General features: G+C 39.4%; 1 protein-coding gene across 2 annotated transcripts in view; it reads right to left on the minus strand.

Annotated features, from left to right (window-relative positions):
- Nucleotides 1–18,261, minus strand: part of LCA5 (LCA5, lebercilin) — a 37,769-nt gene that overhangs the window by 13,169 nt on the left and 6,339 nt on the right. For both annotated transcript variants that reach the window (XM_025215875.1, XM_006033936.3), the window contains 5 exons: nucleotides 11,870–12,241; nucleotides 8,273–8,802; nucleotides 4,459–4,596; nucleotides 2,479–2,578; nucleotides 1,161–1,309 (listed from right to left, as the gene is read on the minus strand). In XM_025215875.1, the coding sequence (XP_025071660.1) occupies nucleotides 1,161–1,309; nucleotides 2,479–2,578; nucleotides 4,459–4,596; nucleotides 8,273–8,802; nucleotides 11,870–12,062 (1,110 nt within the window). In that variant the 5' untranslated portion in view covers nucleotides 12,063–12,241. The remainder of the gene's footprint in view (nucleotides 1–1,160; nucleotides 1,310–2,478; nucleotides 2,579–4,458; nucleotides 4,597–8,272; nucleotides 8,803–11,869; nucleotides 12,242–18,261) is intronic.

The raw sequence follows: 18,261 nt of genomic DNA on the forward strand, positions 1-18,261 counted from the left end.
GACGGTCGCGCTTGCAAGACTTTTTACGTCAATATTTTACGCTGACGGGGCGATTGATTAGGAATTGATCAATTTCCCAATTCTCTGGTGACAAGCACAGGTGTTTCCTGTGAAATCCCCAGAGCTCTCCGCCTTGGGCGGAAACCGTTAAACTATTTATAGGCAGAGGTGTTTGACAGAGATATCCAATCGTAAACTGTTATATGGAATCTTTAATTTTTGGCAGGTGGCATCTCTTTGTCTCCTCAAGTTACAAGGTAGTGGGTTAGGTTTTTCTACCTGTTACGTGTGTGTTATGTGTGAGGAGCTTACGTTTATCTTTGACCAATTATATATAGTTTCCCCCAGCATTTTATTTCAGCTGACCAATTATCTGTAGTACACCACCAGCGTTTTGTTTCAAGGAATTTCTTGGCAGGGAAGTCTTTTAACCCTTAATAGTCAAATGAAGATGATTTGAATGGTATCTCTTGCTCAGTGGCATGGGCACAAGTTAATTGGGTTGTGACAATTATATCATGCATACCCTTTCAAAATGTTTATACAATACAAGTGTAAGTTAATTTAAGGGTGTGTGCCTACTACCACTTGCAGCTCGCTTCAATTTTAGCCTTATATCTCAAAAGAATTAAAATCAGTGAGATACTTTGAAAGAAGTAATAGGCACAAAAAAAAATACACCCAGGAGAAAGATAAAGCAAATTTATCTCAGGGTTTACACAGGGAGCTGGGAGGAATTACTGAAGTCCGTGATTGTGGAAGAAAGCTGGCAGTTAAAAAGAAATGTTAATAAAGGCTCAAGAAATACTGAAGAAAGCAGCTAACATTGCTTTACAATGGAATGCTGAAAATATATATATATATATATATAGATATATATATAGATAGATAGATAGAATGAAACCAGAACAATCTGATACCAGTTTAAAACTACACAGAAAGATAATGGTAGGAAAGAAATAATCCAAGCTGATGATAGTCCACTGGAGAGAGTGAAACATCAAGCCTGAATGGGGGCACATCAAACGAGAATTTGATAGTTTGATAGTTTTCCTAAGAGATTAGGATAGGTTTTCTAAACATGTAAATTGAACGCAAAAAGTTTAGCTTGATAGCTGAATTATTTGGAATGAGCCCTTTCTGATTATTGGAAAACTCACTATTCCGAGAAGCATCTCCTCTTCTCTCTGATACGCTGCATCATCCAAAGCACATTCCGGTGGTGGAGGAAATTCTATTGGTGAGCAGTAGCCACTAGTCTGTACTCCTTTTGTAGTCCGTGCTCCTTTTTTGGTGCTTTGGCTGCCAGCTATAGTGAACATAAACAAAATCAGAGCAAATTAATTCAATTTTTTTTCCATTTCAAATATTCCTAAATAAAGTGGGTCCGATATTTTTTTTTAAATAATATTTTTCTATCTTAGCAATTGTAATTGGTGAAATCAATGACTGAGTGTAATTGATGAAATCAGAACTAATCAAATGGTTATGAAATATGCTGCCAAATTCTATGGAGATTCCCCCAGATTCTGGAAAATATATGAAGAAATTTCTAATAAAGCAAATCCTCAAGTAAGAAAAATAAAGCTGGGTAGTAAATAATTTTATCTACTAAGTTATCTTAAAAAACCCCAAACCCTTAGAAACATCTGCCCTTCAATCAGCCTAGAGATCTCCTCTATTTCCCCCCCTTTCAGATCCTCCTTCTAGAAGAGCAAAATGAGAAACTTAAATATTAGAGAATACACAATCATTTGAATCTTTAAAACTTGCAAATCTAGTCCTTACGGAACTACCAATGTATCTAACTAAACTGAAAACATAAAATAGTACGTTGTTTCTATTAAAATTATCAGCAGTTAAACTGTTAATGCTCGAATGAAAAACTGCTTAAAATAGCCACAAAAAATCCTGCTTTCCTTGGTGAGTAATCCTGTTAATTCAGTGAGAAGGGTCTGGCTCTATATGTAGTACCGTTTCAGTCTGCGGTTTCTGGAAGATCCCACCAGCCCAGATAATATTTGGAGGGTTACTTTGGTCACATGAACTACATGTGCATTTTCAATTAATAATTAAATTCCAGAGTATAAATAACTGAAATCAGATAAACCCTCAGGTTCAGAGAATGACGTGGAAGCATGCAGGTGCATATCACTAGCACTCCTAGCTGCAAAAAAGATGCCAACTTGACAACTTGTTCAATTTAATAAGAAACTATTACTAAACAAAACTGTTCTTTTTTCACGAGACCTTGGTATGGGGTTGGGTTGATGGTTTAAGAGCTGAAAGCCTGAGCATTTCGTAGTGGAAATATGGTGACTTTGTTAGACTACTTTAGAAAAGCAAAGAACCAAATAGATACACTCAGTATTTTGCAACTAGTGCTATAATTTAAGTAGTGTGAAGACCTAAACATCCTGAATAGCTTGAACAATGCAATAGGGTGTTTTGAAAATAAATGTTAAATTTTCTACTTACATCCTTTTTTTCTGTGTGTAACATCTGTGTCTTTTTTGGGTGATGGCTTCAGCATACGATTAGCATATATGTTTTTTGCTTCTAGTTCTCTTTCCTTTTCCTGAAAATTAATGAGGTAGAGACAGCAAAGTTGAATAAGTAATGTTTTATTTAATAGCTGACAAGGTAAACTGTGAAAAGGCTACGCAAATACGTACGTTAAAGGAATAAATTCATTCTTCAGTGGACACTGGATATGGTCACTGATTACTAAGCATTCTTTTTAAAGAGAATGCAATCTTGACTCTGTAACTACATGGAGACTGTTACCCTGCCTTCTATAACTGCATGCCTACCACAATTATAGTGCACAGATTTCCCCCTTTCAAAAACAGTCAGCTGCCAAAACACACAAAAATGTTGTACTGCATTTCTGTAGACAACCAAGATAAAACTGAAAGTAAAGTTTCATACCAGCCTTTATAGTTTAATTAGCCTAAATATGCATATACAAGCAGCTCATGTCAATTTTATGGATAGTATTAAAGTAAAAAATATTTACACTAGGTCATGGGGATACCCTGAGACTTGGGACCCATTCCAATACATATTTGTACTATTATCAGAACTGGCTCTGTCTGTATTAGTGAGAAAGAAAATATGACAGGAGAGGGAAACAGCTAGTACAAGCACCATTACAGAAAGGTACTTAAATACCTAACTTTCAGTATGTAAGCAGTGCCTCTTTCCTTGATACTTAACTACCTTGTGAGATCAGGGTCACAAAAACACCTCTTAAGTAAGGTAAAAGCAAAAAATGCCTTCTTTTGCCATCAACCTATTTATAATGCAGCGATAAATTCTTCTCAGGGATACTGACCAAACAATATAAAAATGAATATTGTTCAATACTGGAATATTAATATTAAATGTCTGTTAATATATAATCTTGAATTCATTTTGGAACTCAGTTGATTATAGAAGTATTTTCAAAAGTATCCTGCTATTCTTTAAAAGCAGGGATGGTAACCTGTGGCATATGTGTCATAAATGGTCATAGGCAGTCTCTGTGTGTGGCAGATGGCAAATCAGAGAGGGGACAGCGGCAGATAGGGCAGGAAGCAGAAAGCAGAGCAGCAGACTGGGCAGGAGAAGAGGACAGGAGTGGCACTACGTGGGGGTGTGGAGCTATATGAGAGTTGTGCCATGCCTGGAAAAAAGGTTGGCTTCCACTGCTTTAAAAACTGGTCAATTAGAACTTTTTTTTGGTTTTATTAATAGTGCCACTTTAAATTAATTAAAATGAAAGCTTCAAAAATCTAAGTTACTTTCCAAGACACTAGCCACTTGGTATTTCTTACAAATTGGGCTAACAATAACAAAGCTAGTGTCACTTTTATATTTTGCATGGTATTTAGTTGTTTAAAAACAACTGCTTCCAGTGGAACTCAGCTGAGCATTTTTTTACCTTATTTTTATAATATATTTTGGCCCAAATGAAAATGTTCCATTTCTTTTAACAGCAGAACTTATTAAAACAGAATTAAACCATGTGTTGCTTTGTGATTTTTAAAACAATCATTTTCAGAGCCTAAGTGTGGAAAACGCATGTCTAACATAAGAAAGTAATTGCTCATGCAAAATAAGCAACTGTACAAGCAGACTGTGTTTCTACATGTAATTAATTTATTTGCAAATTAACTGCACAGATTAGACACATAAACTGAATAAATGTAAACTGCATACATGCACAGATGTAATTTAACAAATCAAACCCCTAATGACTGATTCAGTAATCATTTCTGACTGTGTACTTGACACACTGCTTTTTTTTTTTTTACTTAATGTTAACAGTAAATAATAATGAAAAAGAACAGATGTGCCAAATATCTGACATTCATGTTGTAAGGCACTATTAACAGATTTCAAGTTTACCTTAAAGTATTCCTGTACATAAAAATGTCTTGAGGTAGTTACAATTCAGTTCCACGTGATTTTTACCTTTAGCTTCTGATTTAATTGCCGAAGCTCTTCCAGGAGTACTCTGTTTTCTTCTTGGGCCTCGTGTACCTTTTTTTTCTCAGTGTGTAACTGTCGCTGGAAACTGCCATTACTCAGCTCCAAGTTTTTCTCCAGATCCTGCCATTCATATAATAGAAAAACCATAGTAAAATTTGAAAAACAAGGTCATTGCAATCAAACTTAAAATAATATTTCAGTATTTTACTTTCAAATCTGGAGTCTACTGCTACTGCAATGCACAGCCCATTTCACTTTTTTATCTACAGCAAGTTAAATCCTGATATTAACCTTGAGGACAGCCACATAGAGCTTTTGCTGGTACCCAGTCATGCCTTGCTCAAGTGCTGAGGGAAGACTTGGAGAAGGCAATGCCAAGCCGTTTCAGCTACCACGTTCTGGCCTTGTGTTGCATGTTTTTGCATATTGCTAGAATTAATCACAAAGACTTTATCCAATCACACACTACATGTGCAGTACCTTCCTGTTCCTGTTGAGATTAGAGTTACTGAGCTGTGTGTTTCAGTTTTGCCTGTCAGCAGCTAGAGGTGCAGGGCCCCAGAACCCAGACTCCCTCTTCACCTATCTCCTTGACAGCTGGCAGGCTTTGTGGCTGCAGCAGGGCCTAGCAGGCAGGCAGTTTTCACCCCCCTGTGCCCCAAGACAGACACAGGCAGTTGTACAAGCACCCATGTCACAAGTTTTGCCTGTCAGCAGCCAGAGGTGCAGGGTCCCAGAACCCAGAAGTCCCTGCACCTTTCTCCTTGACAGCTGGCAGGCTTTGTGGCCTCAGCAGAGACTTGCATGCCTGCAGCTTTCACCCTGCTGCGCCTTAACACACACAGTGTCACCCATGTCACGAGTTTTGCTTGTCTGCAGCTTCAGGTGCAGTTTCCCTGAAACCTCTGCACTTATCTCCTTGAAACCTGGCAGGCTTCATGCCCTCAGACAGGGCTACCATTCCTGCAAGTTTCATCCAAATCAGGCCCAAAATGACAAAGTTATAGACTGTTTTGAGATTCTCCATTATAGCCTATGGGCAAAACGTTGAAACAGCATTGAAACAATGAAACTGTTTTGATGAAACAAAACGGAACAGCGATTCTGAATTGAAACGAAATTCGAAACGAAACACCATTCCATCAAAACGCAAACTCAAATGGAACAGTGTACTACTGAACAATGTCTTTTTCTTTCCAGTCCGCTCCACTGTTCTTTTCTACTCTGCCTCCATCCTTTCCGATATTGTCTCTCTGTCTTTAAGCCTCTTAACTAACTCCTCCATCTTGCTTGGCCCAGCTCCACTACCACATAAGCACAGAAAAACAACAATCCTATCGAGCCTGTGTCTTTGTATATATAACTTTAGTCCGCTGAGAAACAGAAACTGAAAGCCCAGAACTTTCAAGAAGCAAGACCTGGTAGTTAGGCTGGACAGATAGACTAGAGCCATTTTCATGAGATGAAAAACTGAAATGAATGCCCATGATTGACTGGTAGGTAACTCAATGTGTGTATGTGTGAGAGACAAAGCCATTAAATTCATTTTTATGGGATTGTAAGCGTAGGTTTAGCATGTTTGTGATGAGATTTACTTGCATATGTTATTTTTTAAAAAGAGAGAGAAATTTAGTATTTTATTGATGATTTTTAAAAAGTCCAATTAAAAAAAAAATCATCGATTTTTATCCACCCTGGTCAGGCTTGACTATGTAGTTTTGCTAATAGGTTAGACAACAGATTTGTATAAGATTGTTTGAAGGGGGATGATCCTGCCTCAGATGAGGTTGGACTAGATGCACTCTGGAGGTCCCTTCCCGCCCTACTTCCCTATGATTTCTATAAATGTATGGTTATCACATGACAGGATAAAACAGAACCAAGAACTGCATGGGTGCCCAAACTGTTCATTTCCATATCTTGACATGTTGGTATTTCATTTAAGCTTAACTTTACAAAAATTATAAGGATAGGCAATCCAGAGCTATTTTAAATAATTATACCATCTCCAATTACTTTATGTTACTGATACAGTTGTTCAACTTTAACTCCATCTTAACAATCAAATAGGAGTGTAATATAAAATTGTTAGGGGTCTTATGAGTGATATTAGTGGGAATTAAGGTTACAGAGGTAATAACATAGTTTTAACTGAATGGACTTTATTTTTCATTAATGATTTGGATGATGGGACTGAGTGCACACTTAAATTTGCAGATGACACCAAGTTGGATGAAGTGGCAGACACTCTGAAGGGCAGGGCTAGGACCCAGAAAGACCTGGATAGATTAGGAAAATGGTCCATAATCAATCTGATGAAATTCAACAACAGCGAGTGCAAAGTTCTGTACTTGGGATGGATTAACTGCATGCACAAATATGGCCTGGGAAATAAGTGGCTAGGTGGCAGTACTACAGAGGAGGGTCTGGGGTTTGCAGTCGGTATGAGCCAACAGTGTATCTTTGTTGCACAAAAGGCCAACAGTATATTGGGTTGTAAAAACAGAAGTGTCACTGGTAAATCAAGGGAAGTGTTTGCTTCACTCTGTTTCAGCACTGGTGTGGCTTTGACTAGAGTACTGTATCTAGTTTTGGGCTCCACATTTCAAGAACGAGGTGGGCAGACTGGAGACAGTCCAGCAAAGTGCAACAGAAATGATTAGGGACCTGGGAAGTAGGCCTTTGAGGAAAGGCTGAAAAGAACTAGGGTTCTTTAATGCTCCCAGTCTCCTGATCATCAGCTGATTGGGAGCACTCCAGGGCTCAAGCCACAGAGTGCTCCCAAGTTATGTATATTAATGTACATAACTTTGTGGCTGGTTTCCTGTTTTTTGTGCCATTAATCATCTGAATGCATGGCTGGATTATACTTTAAAGACAGAATTAACTGGTTGTTCATGGTTTCAGTGTGACATTTTCCACAGGCCTGAAGGTAGTCAGGCACTGGAACAAGCTACCTACAGAAATTGTGGAATATCCATCCTTGGAAGTTCTCAAAAGCAGTTTTGACAGACATTTGGCTGGGATAGTTCAGTCAGGGACAATCCTGCCTTGGGTAGGGGGCTGGACAAGATGACCTCATGTAGATTACAGAAAAGTAGGGCTGGATAAATGAATAATGATCCTATTTCACACATGTGTAAACTTTTTTGCTGAATAAGATGTTAACACCAAGCACAATATTCCTAAAAGAAATTCCTACAGGTGGTGTGCTTTAAGAGCATGAGTTCATGGTTTAAGAGCATGGAGTTCATTTGAACAAAATAAAGCTAATTTTTTGTATGCTGACCTGAACACCAGGCTGTATGGGACATATGCAAAATGAATTGCACTGGCTTAAACAATTTTCAAAAGACGAATAATGTATTTTATAGAGATTCAGCATATTGTCATCCTATAAAATTTTTGAAGATTCTTCTTTAATACACATTTCTCAAACAGCAGAAAGTAAAGAAAATTACATTAGCGGCATGGATTTCTGGCAAGGTATATTACCGAGTTTAAAAATGACAAGTATATATTTTCAATATTTATAATATAACACACAAGTAACTGACACTGTATATAAGTGGAGTATGGCATTTATTGTACATGACCATACACGATCATCATACAAACAGTTTACCTGGTGCTATTCATCTGCAATAGGAATTATTTTCCATTCACTTTATAGCCATAAAAGAGAAAATGTAACTTTATAATGTAATGTATGAACCTCATGCTGGAGAGAAACATCTCTACTAAAATTCTGATGAATATCAGAAAAGGTAATTAAATAAAGGAAAAGTCATCTCACCTTAATTCTCCTCTCATTGTCTTCCAGTTTGTTCTCTGCCAAGGCTAGTTTCTTTGCCAATTCATCTCTTTCAACAAGGTGTTTATCTTCAGAAAGCTTTTTGAGTTTTTGCAGAGAATTTTTTGTCCTGTACAATTCATCCTCTGAATCTTTCAGTCTCCTTTCAGTGGTGCGCTCTCTCTCTTGAGATTTTCTTAAGCGCTCCCTTAATATTCTAACCTCATTGTTATGTCGAGCAAGGAGCTGAGAGATTTCATTTTCTGTATCTTCAAACTTATTCAAGGCTTTTTCCTGCCGATACTGAAGCCTCTTCAGTGCCCTGTTTTCTTTCTGCAGCTCATCTAGTTTGATATGGAGTTCAGCGAGTTCATTTCGAAGCTCATTGATTTTCAGCAGCCTGGCAGAGAGAACCCTTTTGGTAACGAGATCTACATCTTTTGCAGGAGAATCCCTATTGAGACTCTGGGACCGAAAGCCCCACCGTGTCCCTCTTTTGCTTGGTGCATATTTGGGGCCCAATTTCTTAGAGGCTAAGAAATAAAAACAAGAAAGCATTTTACTGTAAGAACCTCAAAAAAGCCTGCTGCTATTTTACTTAAGAACCATCTTTGAAAGAAAACCCTTTTCTCCTGATAGGATTATTACAACTGCATTATGAATTTCTTTAGGAAAAAAGAAACAAACAAAAAAACCCAAACAACCACACAAAAAGGTTTTTCATTTTTATAGCTACAAGATTTGTGTTTATGATATACTGCAAATTATGCTGTGTGCAGCCTCAAAATGAAATCATTATAAAGTAATCAGCTGTAATAATAAAACCAGAAATAATGCAGGTACAATAATGAACACTAAGTCTTTCTGATTTTATAACAGAATGTTTTTGTAATAGTGTTATGATCTCTGCAATTTCCAGGCTCTCAGCAATTTCCAGGTACCTTTAAAATGGTAGCAATCACCAGAACTTGGGCTAGATTTATATTAGGCCTGCTGCAATTCTATGAGACAAATTCAACTGACCTTATGGAGTACTGTTGGATGCTAACTGTTGTACTTGATTGCAAGACAAGAAAGTGATACTAATATAGTTAGGAACAAAACTGAACGAGTTAATAGGCGTCACAAATTATTTATTTCCCACACAGTGTCCTAACTTGAGTGCCAAAAGACATAGATCTCAAAACATTTTGAATATAATCTTACTCAAGATGGACACAAAGGTCCAAATTCTATTTAATTTCTAAGGCATCCAAGTGATCCACTTTCACCTTACTAGAATTAAACCATTAATACAGAGTCCGCCTCCTCAATATTTTTTTTCCAAAAGTGAAGATGAAGATATGTTACACAAATTGACAAAACAGTGTTTTCTGAGGATCTGAACAAGGTGGAGTTGGCATGCACTAGGGGGCTTAAGTACCTCCTATGTATTACAGGCAAAACAGGACTTGGACAAACTTTTAATGCAGAGACAAACCTCTATTCCCCAATGACACTTACTATATCTGCCTGCAGAGTGCATCCCATGGCAGAACAACTGCACTGAGATTTTTTACTTACATCTTCCCTTAAGGATTTTGAACTTATGGTCATCCAATACCATTTCTGTCTGCGGCTCAATTTTTTTCTAGCTTGGGTCATATACAATACTCTGTTCTTTTTCATATAAGGATCATTTGGCATGTTAAATTCAGGTATGAAAGAGTGAAAAACCAGCTCTCTTACAGGATTCAGTGCCTGTGCTTCTATGGATTAAGATGAAAGTATGAACCCAGATTTTGTTTTTCAGTTCTTTTGAAGTAATCCCTATCAGGGAGAAGATAGAGAATTCTCATGTGTTTTGTACTTCAGACCATCCATATAACTCTGGCAATGGAACATAATTATTGCCATAAATTCTAAAAACCACTAGACATGATGATATGCCATCATGTAAACAGCTTCATTTGGGATGACATGTCCAAAACTAAGAACTGCTCTTTCTTCCATAACTTATTGCAACAGAACCATGGGAAGTTTGTTTCCTGGAGACCTAGTTGTGTTAAGGGATGTCAGCCACACACACGCTGAGCACTATGCCAACTCTACAAAGGCCAACAGAGAAAAGAGCCTGAGGACATAAGCCACTGGCATTCCACAGACTTTAAGGCTAGAGCTTTTAGTCATACCTTTTGTGCAACATAAGCTACAGAATTTCATTGAGTGATTCTTCCGAAATCATTCCCATAACTTCTGATGGTCTAAAATAGGGGTAGGCAAAATACAGCCTGCGGGCTGCATCTGTCTCCTTGCAGACTGGACCTGGACCCCTGTGGGCAGGGCATACTCAGCCGGGTGGATGGGATGGGGCCACAGGCAGGGAATGGTAGCCGGGAACAGGACAAGCACGCGAGTCTGGGATCGTGGGGCAGTGACAGCAGCACAGGGACAGGGCTCAGGGCAGAGCCATGATCTGCTTCCTGAATGTCCCTGACTGTGAAACTGGCTCCTGTAGCAAGGAGGTGTGGAGTGGACTGCAGCTCTGCTCTGGGCCATGACTCTGCGCTGTTACCACCTTGTGATCTTGAGCCTCCCCACAGCTGTCATCCATCCAGCCAAGCATGCACCGCCCATGGGGGTCCCACCTGGTCTCCATTGAGACCCCGCCTACACACTTTGTCCGGTGCCCCCAGCAGTGCTGGGCAAATGGGCCTGGATAGGTTGCTCTTCCCCCCAAGTCAGAACCCCACTGGGTCAGGTCAGCTCCTCCCCCTCCCACCAAGCTGGGGTCAGTACCACCCCCCACCAGCCTGCAACAGCTCACCAAAACTTGATAAGTTGCTCTCCAGTCCAAATAATTACTCACCCCTGGTCTAAAAGATATCCTTTAATGTTACCAGAAAGTATGTACAATGGCTCAGTTCAAGGGAACAAATCCCAGCTAGAGGGTACACAGCCCCTCCTCAAGTCAAACTACACACCCACTCTCTTGCTTCTTCCTTGATGGGGAACATGTTCTATTTCCTCTCTCAGTCCAATCAACAAAGCAGTTTACCAATGTTGTGTGTGTGGAAGAAGGAGATAAATATAGAGTACATTTACCTTCTCACTATCAAGGAACGCCACTATTTTAAAATGTTTTGTGCATTCTACATTATCACTCTAGACAAATATTTACAATTCTATTGAAAAAAAATCTAATTTGCAGATAACTATACTGGAAAGTCTTGCAATACAGATATTCATAGGAGAGATCTTTGGGATGTTGTGTGTCAGAGAAGTTATAAATAGTCATTTCTGGATTTAAGATCTAAGAAAGTGAATGACAAAATGGGAGCATAAGCAGACCTAAAGACTTGATATAATTAAAGGACAGGACTTGTTTTTCTATTTCTTGTCAGAAAAAAAACACAATAGGCTTGCCAATGCTTAACAGAAACCAGGTTAATTTCAGTTCTCAAAGTAAAATTATGAACCATTTAACAGACATAAAATAATTTATAAGAATCTTATTTATAGTTTCTTCTAGTGGAAGGCTTTCTACTTTGCCTAAAAATTTAAATTAGTGTTGATGTTAGCAAGACTGTTTCAAAGCCCTGTGTTATGTAATCTACCTACCTTGGTAAGGCAAGTTTGAAGTGTGTATTTTGTTATTTTTTTTCCCATGGCTCATAGACGAACAGCTTAACATCGGTGACTGATCAGATGAATGAGATGCATTATCCTCATCTGAATAATAGGAGTCACTATTTTTGTCACCATCCGATTTTCTTTCATGTTCAGAATCTAGACTTCGTGATCTTTCTCCCATTTTTAAAATCACAGTTAATTTTCTCTCAAAAACTGTTCATTTTGATGCATCAAAATTTATTCATAGTTATAAATAAAACTGTTGGCTTCTTCCCCAGTCATTATTATCCTCATCTTCAAAACATGAGCTGTTGGGTCTTCATTTTATCAATCAGAGGTCTTCATTCAGAATGCATTTTTCTAAAATATGAATAGAAAAGAACAAAAGAGTGAGAATGTTTTAGTGATTCAGTTTCTAGATTTCCTACAGGAATCACAAAAGAACAGAGTACTGCAAGATAATTTCAGGACTGCTATGGTTTTATGTCAAGCAGTTCTGTATATCAGCCCTATCAATTACAAGTAGATACCACTCTGCTCATGCTACCTTTAACTATACCTGTTAGCCTCACTGATCAATATTTTGAGATACTGCATATCAAAACAGCATTTCCCCTAAAACAATGAATTTAAACCACTATATGATTTAGAATGAAAGAAAATAGGGGTTGGACCAGATGACCTCCTAAGGCCCCTTCCAACCCTAATTTTCCATGATTCTATGAAAATACGCCCAGGGTATAAGATTCAAAGAGGTATTAAACTTAAAATCTGAAATGACTCAGAAAACCTATTAAGATATGTTTAAATGAAACCATTAGTAGTCAGCTAAATGTGATTAAAATAAAAGTTGTATTTGTTTGTATAATTAACCACGAAAACTATTTAAATCTCAGTTTAATATTTTGTTATGTTATAATATACATTTCAAAGTAATCTGTCTCACTGGTATAAAGGTTAATTTATTTAAAAAAAAATTAAGTTAACACCAGTGGGGAAGTACACATTTAGAGACCCAAGGTTGGGAGGGAACATCTCTCCCCCGGCCTGCAGAAGAGGTTTTATCTGCATGCAGCAAGAGAAAACTGAGGAAGACTATGAAATCTTAAAAGATTACCACCGTCTCTACACCAGTGGAAGCTAAGAAAGCCTAAAGTGCCAAAATCTTAATGGACCATGTAGCTGCTGAACTTTATTCTACCTTTCCTGTCAATTGATTTATGAAACATTTCTCTGACTAGAGTTTCTGGGGCCAAATGAAAAGATAGGATTTCTTCCTTGTGCCTTTGTCTTCCTCAAAAATCTCTAGAATTTATACCTGATGGCACCATCTCCTCTTCTCCAAGTCAAAGCTTTTAGCAGAGGAACAAAAACTGGCACTTTTTGGATCCCATCTCTTAATTTCATAGATTTCATAGACATTAGGGCTGGAAGGGACCTCGGAAGATCATTGAGTCCAGCCCCCTGCCCAAAGGGCAGGAAGTCAGCTGGGGTCATAGGATCCCAGCAAGATAAGCATCCAGTTTCATCTTGAAGGTGTTCAATGAAGGCGCTTGAACAACCTCCGGTGGCAGGCTGTTCCAGACCTTGGGGGCTCGGACAGTAAAGAATTTCTTCCTTATGTCCAGCCTGAAACGATCTTGTCGTAGTTTGTGACCATTCAACCTCGTCATCCCTTAGGGCGCGCTGGTGAACAAACGTTCCCCCAGATACTGGTGGTCACCTCTGATAAACTTGTAGGTGGCCATCAGATCACCCCTGAGCCTGCGCTTTTCCAGGCTAAAGAGCCCCAGGGCTCTCAGCCTGTCATTGTAGGGTCTGCTTCCCTGACCTCTGATCATGCGCGTGGCTCTTCTCTGGACTCTCTCAAGCTTCTCCACATCCTTTTTGAATTGTGGAGCCCAAAACTGGATGCAGTACTCCAGCTGCGGCCTCACTAAGGCCGAGTACAGGGGGAGAATGACGTCCCGGGATTTGCTTGAGAAGCATCTATGGACGCAAGCCAGGGTTTTGGTCGCTTTACTAGCCGCAGCATCGCACTGCAGGCTCATGTTTATCTTGTGGTCAATGATGACCCCCAAGTCTCTTTCTTCCATAGTGCTAGCCAACATAGCACTGCCGAGCCTATAAGGATGCTGCGGGTTTTTTTTCCCAAGGTGGAGAACCTTGCATTTATCGGCGTTGAACACCATCAGATTCTCGTCCGCCCACTTGCTGAGCCTGTCCAGGTCAGCCTGGATAACCTGCCTGTCTTCTGGTGTGGATGCTTTGCCCCAGAGGTTGGTGTCATCGGCGAACTTGGCCAGTTCTGATCGCTTCTGACTCCAGTGTCCACATCATTAATGAAGATGTTGAACAGTATGGGTCCAAGGACAGAGCCTTGGGGGACCCCACTGGTCACAGGACACCACGATGAGTGACTTCCATCGATTACTACCCTCTGGGTCCGACCCCGGAGCCAATTTTCCAGCCAGCGGATCGTGGAGGACCCAAGGCGACAATTGGCCAGTTTCTCCAAGAGGCGATCATGGGACACCAGATCGAAGGCTTTTTTGAAGTCAAGATATATGACATCAATCTCTTCTCCCTTGTCCAGGTGATAGGTCACCTGGTCGTAGAAGGAAATGAGATTGGTCAAGCAAGACCTACCCGCAACAAACCCGTGCTGGCTATCCCTTAAGATGTTGGCGTTGGCCAGTCCATTAAGGATGGCCTCTTTAATAAACTTTTCTAAGATCTTCCCCGGGATAGAAGTCAGGCTGATGGGCCTATAGTTAGCCGGATCCACTTTCCTCCCTTTCTTGAAGATAGGCACCACATTGGCCTTCTTCCAGTCTTCGGGCACTACACCAGAGTGCCAAGAGTTTTCAAAGATCCGCGCTAGAGGCTGGGCTATGATGCTCGCCAGCTCCTTGAGTACCCTGGGGTGAAGATTGTCAGGGCCGGCTGACTTGAAGGTATCCAGCTTCTCAAGATGTTCCTTCACGAAGTCAGCATTAATTCATTCTAAGTGGTTTCTGTTGAATGGCATAATATATTCCTAAGCAGCTAAGCAGCAGAGAAACGCTGAACTTTCTTAAAGAATGATAACTGTTCTACAATGTGGAGTCCACACGAGTACTAGACCTCCACATAGAGTTGTTTATATTCTTAGATAAACACTTTTCTATAGTAAGTTACTCAAAATACGCATTCCCAATTACATGTATATTATCCTTTATGTTTTATTATCTTAGTCTTCAACAATACTGCCTATAAACCCACAGTTCCATAGCTGAACAGAGCGGGCATCTCAACTGCTAGAGGAGTTTTGATTTATGAATTCCTGCTCTCAGCACTAGTTCACTATTAGCACAATGGGTATGCATGGTTGGGTCTTTCTATTATAAAGAATTTAGCCTTGCAGCCTAAATGTAGAGCAGGAGTCACTAGAACAGGAGTTGGCAATCTTTTCAGGCAGTGTGCCAAAAACACCTGCAGCCTCAACCTGTAAGATGTTGGTGTATTGGGGCAGATGGCGGGGGAGCCACAAGGGACCCAATCCTTTTTGGAACAGTGCAGCCCCAGTCCCGTCCCTGATGTCTGCCCAGAAGCATGTGTACCAAGCAAAATGCCTTTGCATGCCACACTTTGGCATCCGCGCCAGGGGTTACCTATCCCTGCACTAGAACAAACCCCAAATACCTTGTACAATTTTAGGAAGAGTTTTCAAATAAGTTGTCAGTGGAAAATTATTATTCTGTTACTTGAAGGAGACTGAATTTTCCATTCTGTAAGTGCAGATCTTCATTAGATAGACACTTAGTTGGGATGATTTAGTCAGGAAGCTAGACTGGATGACTTCCTGAGGTCCCTTCCAGCCCTACTTCCCTATGAGTAGAAAGACTAGTCTCAGAAGTGCCTAAGTCAGTTAGATGCCTAACTTGATCTTCATGGCTTAACTAAGAGGTGGCACCCAGAGCAGCCCACTTGTGGGGATGGCCACAAAGCCAGAAGCTGCCAACTGGCACACTGCTGGCACCAACCCCTAAGTTATATGCTGCTGGTTCCTCTGGTGCAGGGCTGTCCTGTTACACTTCTGCTTGATCTGGCCTGGGAAAACAAAATATCTTTAAAAAGCTTATATTGAGAATACCCTACAAAAACCTTGTTTCAACTTTGCCAACTGTTTTGTGTTTGCACATTGGGAATTCAGAACCTATTGCTAAACTAATAGTTACTAGAAGGTCCAGTTATTGAAAACGCAAGCATCCTAATCATGAATGAAGAGCATTTTTCTGAAATGATAGTTATTATTATAGGCGTTTGTATTATTTATTCTTTTAATGTCACCATCTTATTTAACAGCTATCTGTAAAAGATATCATTGGCTTTGAAAGTAAAAAGAGCGCTAATAGTAGGTAAAGGTATGAGAGAGAAAGAACATGTGCCCTAATTTTAGGATGTAAAAAAAACATGAAATGAAGCCATCAGACAATTTACTATGAAGAGAATACATCAGTGGATGTACTCATATATGCAGTGGATTTGACCGTGCATGAAGTCTCTTTTGAAAGAACTGTAAATGCCTCAATTTAAATGATACAGTTATCACCATTTCTAAAGCATATTTCCAAGCACAGGGTGTGGACACATGATATTAACTTGCACACAAACCTAAATCACCCTGGTGTCCAGAGCAGATAGATGACTACTTCTTAGAAATAGTTGTTTGTAGTGGGTGCTACTGCAACACCTTAGCCACTGGTGATGGAGAAGCCAGGAACAGCCTGCTGCATTGAGAAAATAGCTAGCTCTGCAGACAATCGATACGCAGGGATGTGGGGTGGAAAATTTTCCAAATTTTCTGGTGCTTAATTTTTTTGTGGGAAATTTTCCATTTCTAAAAATTAATTATTAACAACGTTAATTAACGAGGAATTAATTAATGCATGAATGCCAATATTAGGCAAGCTTGGCAGTTTCAAAGTTGTAATTAATGTTTTTCAGGTGATTATCCCTATGAAGCATGCAAGAGAGTACATATATGTTTTACTGATTTGTAAACAGGAGGGTTAAATACACACACATCATAATCCAAACCAAAAATCAAGTTATGAATTCACCTAATTGGCTGTGCAGGTCAAATCAAAACCAAAGCTAAAATTCTTATTTCATCTGCAAGTGAAAGCAAAACCAAAAGTAAAACTGATTAATATTTGTTTCACTTTGATTTCAGCAAACTCACAGAATAGTGTCTCATTTCTTTGCTTGAGTTGGGGAAGTTGGAAGTGTTTGCATAAGATCTGTTAGTTTTTTATTGCTTTTGGTCTGAAGTAGTCATAATAATGCCTAATCAGAAAAAATATAGCGTGTGGCATCATTATAATGAAGTTTAAGCCACTGAAGGAGGGAAGAAAGTTGGTACTTGTAAGTACTGTGGGCAGGAGTAGGCTAACAACGCAGCAAGAATGAAGAAACGTTTAATAACATGTAGAAACTTTCCTGAAAGAGTACAAGCCATATACAGAAAGCTAATACAACAAAGTGGTGGAACAACATCATCTGAGAAAGTCTACTTCTTTCTACATAAGGCTTTGAATTTGTTTGAATATAACATTTAAACCACATTTTTAATTTTTTTCCTAATCAAATATTTCAGTTCAAATACTTGTGGCTATTGGGGCATAAAATTAACATGGGGGCACTTTTAAAGTTTTTTTTTACTAAATATAAGTCAAATAAACATGCTAAATCAGATCACGCTCTATTTAGGGTATTAGAAAATTTTCCAGAAAATGTTCCGATTCAAAATTTTCCAGAAAATCCACATCTCTGTCAATATGCCAGTGTAACTCACAACTCCTGATTTTCCAAGGGGCAACTTCACAAATCAAGAGTGGAGCAACTTACACTGGTAGAGGGTTGTTCACCATGTGCTGACTCCACATTTACACCAGGGTAAAGACAGACTTCACCAGTGTTGTACATAGTGCAGGGGTTTAGGTTGTAGCCGTGTTGGTCTAAGGATATAGGCAGACAAGGTTCCTTGGGTGAATTTGATATCTTTTATTAGACCAACCCAAATGGTTGGAGAATAGTTATTAAGCAAGCTTTCGGGTTCAAAAACCCTTCGTTCAAAAACCCTATGGACGCAAGCCAGGGTTTTGGTCGCTTTACTAGCCGCAGCATCGCATTGCAGGCTCATATTCATCTTGTGGTCAATGATGACCCCCAAGTCTCTTTCTTGCATAGGGCTAGCCAACATAGCACTGCCGAGCCTATAAGGGTGCTGCGGGGTTTTCTTCCCAAGGTTGAGAACCTTGCATTTATCGGCGTTGAACACCATCAGATTCTCGTCCGCCCACTTGCTGAGCCTGTCCAGGTCAGCCTGGATCACC

This window comes from Alligator sinensis, unplaced genomic scaffold (genome assembly GCF_000455745.1).
Source record: "Alligator sinensis unplaced genomic scaffold, ASM45574v1 scaffold684_1, whole genome shotgun sequence".
In the NCBI taxonomy this organism is placed as follows: domain Eukaryota; kingdom Metazoa; phylum Chordata; order Crocodylia; family Alligatoridae; genus Alligator; species Alligator sinensis.